The sequence below is a fragment of the Lolium rigidum genome, chromosome 3 (genome assembly GCF_022539505.1).
Source record: "Lolium rigidum isolate FL_2022 chromosome 3, APGP_CSIRO_Lrig_0.1, whole genome shotgun sequence".
NCBI classification, from domain to species: domain Eukaryota; kingdom Viridiplantae; phylum Streptophyta; class Magnoliopsida; order Poales; family Poaceae; genus Lolium; species Lolium rigidum.
Window position 1 is genome coordinate 190,337,702 of NC_061510.1, and position 5,180 is coordinate 190,342,881.

At 45.1% G+C, this 5,180-nt stretch overlaps 1 protein-coding gene across 1 annotated transcript; it reads left to right on the plus strand.

Moving 5' to 3' along the window:
• Positions 1-2,566: 2,566 nt before the first annotated feature.
• LOC124702833 (14-3-3-like protein GF14-D) lies at positions 2,567-4,862 on the plus strand. Its single transcript, XM_047235010.1, has 5 exons — positions 2,567-3,066; positions 3,130-3,208; positions 3,287-3,409; positions 4,306-4,422; positions 4,509-4,862. Exons 1-5 carry the CDS (start codon positions 2,648-2,650, stop codon positions 4,569-4,571), a joined length of 801 nt encoding a protein of 266 aa, XP_047090966.1. The 5' UTR covers positions 2,567-2,647; the 3' UTR covers positions 4,572-4,862.
• The last annotated feature ends 318 nt before the right edge of the window (positions 4,863-5,180 follow it).

Sequence of the window (5,180 nt, forward strand, 5' to 3'; positions counted from 1 at the left end):
TCTCCATCGACTCCACCACCATCTTCATCGCCGTTGCTGACTCCCATGATGAGGAGTGAGTAGTTCTCCCCCGAGGCTGAGGGCTTTACCGGTAGCTATGTGGTCTATCTATCTCTCCATGTATGAACTTTATGTGATCATGAGCTTTGTAATCTAGTTGAATAAGTAGATGTTATTCTTCAACTATGTGCTACTCAAGTGGTTTTATTATGTGATCTATGGGGACACCTTGTCCAACGGTGTGAAGGTGATAGTGTGCATACCATGTTTGTTTTCTTAAGCTTAATTTACAGAAATACTTATGAATTGTGGTGTCTAGTTAGTACCATCTTTGTATGCTCAAAGTGATAGCATGGGGCATCCATAGATTGGGAATGCGAACTTTAAGGAATGCTTATGCAGCCCTATGCAGTGAATTTGTGTTTATTATGAAACCGGAGAGTGGTTTCAGAGTAGCATAGTGAAGTGATAATATCTATGTATTCAATTATGTTATCATTGTTGAGAGTGTCCACTAGTGAAAGTATGATCCCCATGCCTTGTTTCCAAGCATTGAAACACCATTTACAACCAGTTCTGCTACATGTTTGCTTGCTGCCATTTTTATTTCAGATTGCAATTACCACTTACAATCACCCATATTACTTGTATTTCACTATCTCTTCGCCGAACTAGTGCACCTATACACCTGACAAGTGTATTGGGTGTGTTGGGGACAAAAGAGACTTCTTGTATCGTAATTGCAGGGTTGATTGAGAGGGATATCTTTGACCTCTACCTCCCTGAGTTCGATAAACCTTGGGTGATCCACTTAAGGTAAACTTGCTGCTGTTCTACAAACCTCTGCACTTGGAGGCCCAACACTGTCTACAAGAATGGAAGCGTGCGTAGACATCAAGCCTCCGCCCACGAAAAGTTCCGTAGCTCCGCCGCCGCCGAAGACAAGATCCGGGGGACAACAGCTCTGTTCCGGCACCCAGCCGGGACGGGGAATTTCCCCCGGAGCCATCTTCATCGACTCCACCGTCATCTTCATCGCTGTTGTTGACTCCCATGATGAGGAATGAGTAGTTCTCCCCCGAGGCCCATTTTACCGGTAGCTATGTGGTATATCTATCTCTCCATGTATGATCTTTATGCGATCATGAGCTTTCTAATCTAGTTAAATAAGTAGATGTTATTCTTCAACTATTGTGCTACTCAAGTGGTTTTTATTATGTGATCTTCGGGGACACCTTGTCCAGCGGTGTGAAGGTGACAGTGTGCACACCATATTTGTTTCTTAAGCTTAATTTACAGAAATACTTATGAATTGTGGTGTCTAGTTAGTACCATATTTGTATGCTCAAGGTGATAGTGTGGGGCGTTCATAGATTGGGAATGCGAACTTTAAGGAATACTTATGCAGCTCTATGCAGTGAATTTGTGTTTGTTATCAAATCGGAGAGTGGTTCAGAGTAGCGTAGTGAAGAGATAATATCTATATATTCAATTATGGTATCATTGTTGAGATTTCCACTAGTGAAAGTATGATCCCTAGGCCTTGTTTCAAAGCGTTGAAACACCGTTTACAACCAGTTCTGCTACATGTTTGTTTGCTGCCATTTTTATTTCAGATTGCAATTACTACTTACAATCATCCATATTGCTTGTATTTCACTATTTCTTCGCCGAACTAGTGCACCTATAGACCTGACAAGTGTATTGGGTGTGTTGGGGACACAAGAGACTTCTTGTATCGTAATTGAGGGTTGCTTGAGAGGGATATCTTCGACCTTTACCTCCCTGAGTTCGATAAACCTTGGGTGATGCAGTTATGAGAAACTTGCTACTATTCTACAAACCTCTGCTCTTGGAGGTCCAACACTGTCTACAAAAATAGAAGCGTGCGTAGACATCACCAACCTACCACCTAAATGGGCTGGCACGGTTATATGTTGACCAGTCAAACAAAGATATTCGGCCCGACCCACCACCTAAATGGGCCGGTACAGTTATATGTTGACCAGTCAAACGAAGATGACTTAGCCCATGTGCTTAGTGGGCCGGCTCATCTTGATGATTGACCGATCAAACTAACTCCGAGGGGCCGACCCACGAGCTGTATGTGTTGGCCCAATTAGGTTTTGACCAGTTAATCTGAGAAATTAGGTCCGGCCCTCGTACCTAATGGACCAGCCCATAGCCCATATCCATCGGTTTAAGCTCATAGGCGACGAAAAACACCCATTAGCTAACGAAAATTTGACCTTGTAGGTAAAGTAGCACTTTGATTTTGACGATGGGCAAAAAATCATCCTATGTTTGGAACATTTTATCATGTTTGTGCAAAATAAACAATTGAAAAATCAGTTGATCTGAAATATTACTATCACTAAATATTTAAAGGCGAACTTATAATAGGGGACTCCCATCCAGCGCAAGAGGTTGCTGGCCATACCCCGCCCGCACCGCGCGGCCCGCTCCCTTTGACCGGCACGTCGCCCCACCCACCCACTGACACGCGGGCCCCGCTCCCTCCGCCCCCGGGGACCTCCTCAAATCCCCACCCCTCCCTGCTCCGGCTTCCCCACAAACGCCTTCACCTCCTCCGTCCCCGGATCCCCTCAACTCCCTCCCTACCTACCCCTTGCGCATCCGACCGACCATGTCGCCGGCGGAGCCGACGCGGGAGGAGAGCGTGTACATGGCCAAGCTTGCGGAGCAGGCCGAGCGGTACGAGGAGATGGTGGAGTTCATGGAGCGCGTGGCCAAGGCCACCGGCGGGGCGGGGCCCGGGGAGGAGCTCTCCGTCGAGGAGCGCAACCTGCTCTCCGTTGCCTACAAGAACGTCATCGGGGCCCGCCGCGCGTCCTGGAGGATCATCTCCTCCATCGAGCAGAAGGAGGAGGGCCGGGGCAACGACGCGCACGCCGCCACCATCCGCTCCTACCGCACCAAGATCGAGGCCGAGCTCGCCAAGATCTGCGACGGAATCCTCGCGCTGCTCGACTCCCACCTCGTGCCCTCCGCTGGCGCCGCCGAGTCCAAGGTCTTCTACCTCAAGATGAAGGGCGACTACCACAGGTATTTATTTATTTATTTGCGACACTCGAAATGGGCTCATCTGTTGACGGCGGAGTTTATCAGGTATCTTGCTGAGTTTAAATCTGGTGCGGAGAGGAAGGAAGCTGCCGAGAGCACCATGAACTCATACAAAGCTGCTCAGGTTACTAATACAAACAATTGTTTTGTGATTGGCATGCGGAATACATCCTTTGGTCTGAGTTTTGTGCATTGCTTGCAGGACATCGCTCTTGCAGATTTGGCTCCGACTCACCCCATCAGGCTTGGGCTTGCACTCAACTTCTCTGTGTTCTACTATGAAATCTTGAACTCCCCTGACCGTGCCTGCAACCTTGCAAAACAGGTCTGCTGTTTTTTTTCTTCTTTTTCTCCCTTTTTGTTTCAGTTATAGGTGAATGTTCAATATCAGTTTTTGTTGTAACTGGTCTATCATTGCTTGTGAGTGGGTGATGGATTACCGAGGTTGGTTGTATATTGAGAAATTGGAGCCGTACTTCAATTGGGCTAGGTTTGCTGTGACTCTATTTTTCTTGGAAAATGAAGTTGCAGGAAACCAAATCCACTTTTAGCATCTAGGCTTGTGGGGAACACTCATTCTGCTTGTGTAAAACTCCCTAATTACTTCAATTTGTCTTCGGCTTGGAAGCATATACTATATGCTAGGAAACTTGCATTTCTTTCATATCTGAGAACTTAATGAACTGCATAATCTGAAGATGCACTATATATTGCCATTTATCATGGATTGTGTATGTGTATCTGACAAATCGTAAATTAATACTTTGCGCAGTCTGCTTCAACGCCAATTTTATTTGACTGAATTGATGTGTCCCTATGTCTGCAGTAATATTATCTGAACTCAATCATCTTGTAGTGGTTTCTCAGCTGTACTATGTTGACTGAATTTCACATGGCCCGTAAATAATTCCTCTTGATTTGTGTTTTGCTACCTACATTTAACTGAAGTGAGAACTAAAAAAGGAGATATGTGAGAACTGTTGATTTGTATTTTACCCATTGATCCTTACTTGCTAGTATCACTGCATACATGAGGGTAACTGATGCAGTATTGTTCTTCCACAAGTAATATGCCATATAAAATCGACATATCCCTCACGTATGGACTTGAAATGTGTTAATTATACTTGCCATTTGCAAATTAGTACATTCTATTACTTCCACTTTTGATACACTTGTGATTTATGAATTTGCTCAAATGTACTTTCCTTTGTGTCGCAGGCCTTTGATGAGGCTATATCAGAGCTGGACAGCCTGGGTGAAGAATCCTACAAGGACAGCACTTTGATCATGCAGCTTCTGCGTGACAACTTGACTCTATGGACATCCGACACCAATGTAAGTCGAGCTTTATCTGCTTCACAGTTTTCCTACCTCCATATTCATGGTTCTCATGTCAAACTTACTCTTTCCAACTCTTGCAGGAAGATGGTGGTGATGAGATCAAGGAAGCCCCAGCTCCGAAAGAATCCGGAGAAGGACAGTAAGCTGAATCCAGACACTTGTCTGATGCGCCAGCTGTTCTTGGGGTGTAACAGAAACCGATGGTCTTGGATTTCGATAGCAATCTTCTAGTACGCGTACTGTTGTGGTCGCTACTTTGACACTGTTTAATTAAGCACTTTAGAGGTTTCTGGTGTTGATAAATGCTTGCTGGATTATCGTTTTCTTGTTCAATCCGGCCACAAGCAAAAACCTGCTCTTTTGCGCCATTAGAATGTTTGCTGTATCAACCATGTCTGACAAGACTTGCTGCATCTAGTACTATTTTGCTGAAATTGAGTGGTCTTGTTCATGTTTGGCTGAAGTACCTGTTTATCGTGATGGTTTGCTTCATTTCCTCGGGCAGTCTCAAAACGGCCTATTTGCCTGCTGTTAACAGAGTGCCATGCTTGCAATTGATGAAGAAAAGAGGGACATAAGAGTTTGTTGATTGTTCACTCATAGTGATCATCTAACCTTATCGCGAAACTAGAGATGCATTCCTGGACTGAGTCACTTCTGCTCTGGTGCTCCTCCCTGGAAAAAGTCTAGACGCGTCAAACAGAACTGAGATTAGATCTTTGGATACCTGTTCGGAAGCAGGGCAAAACAGA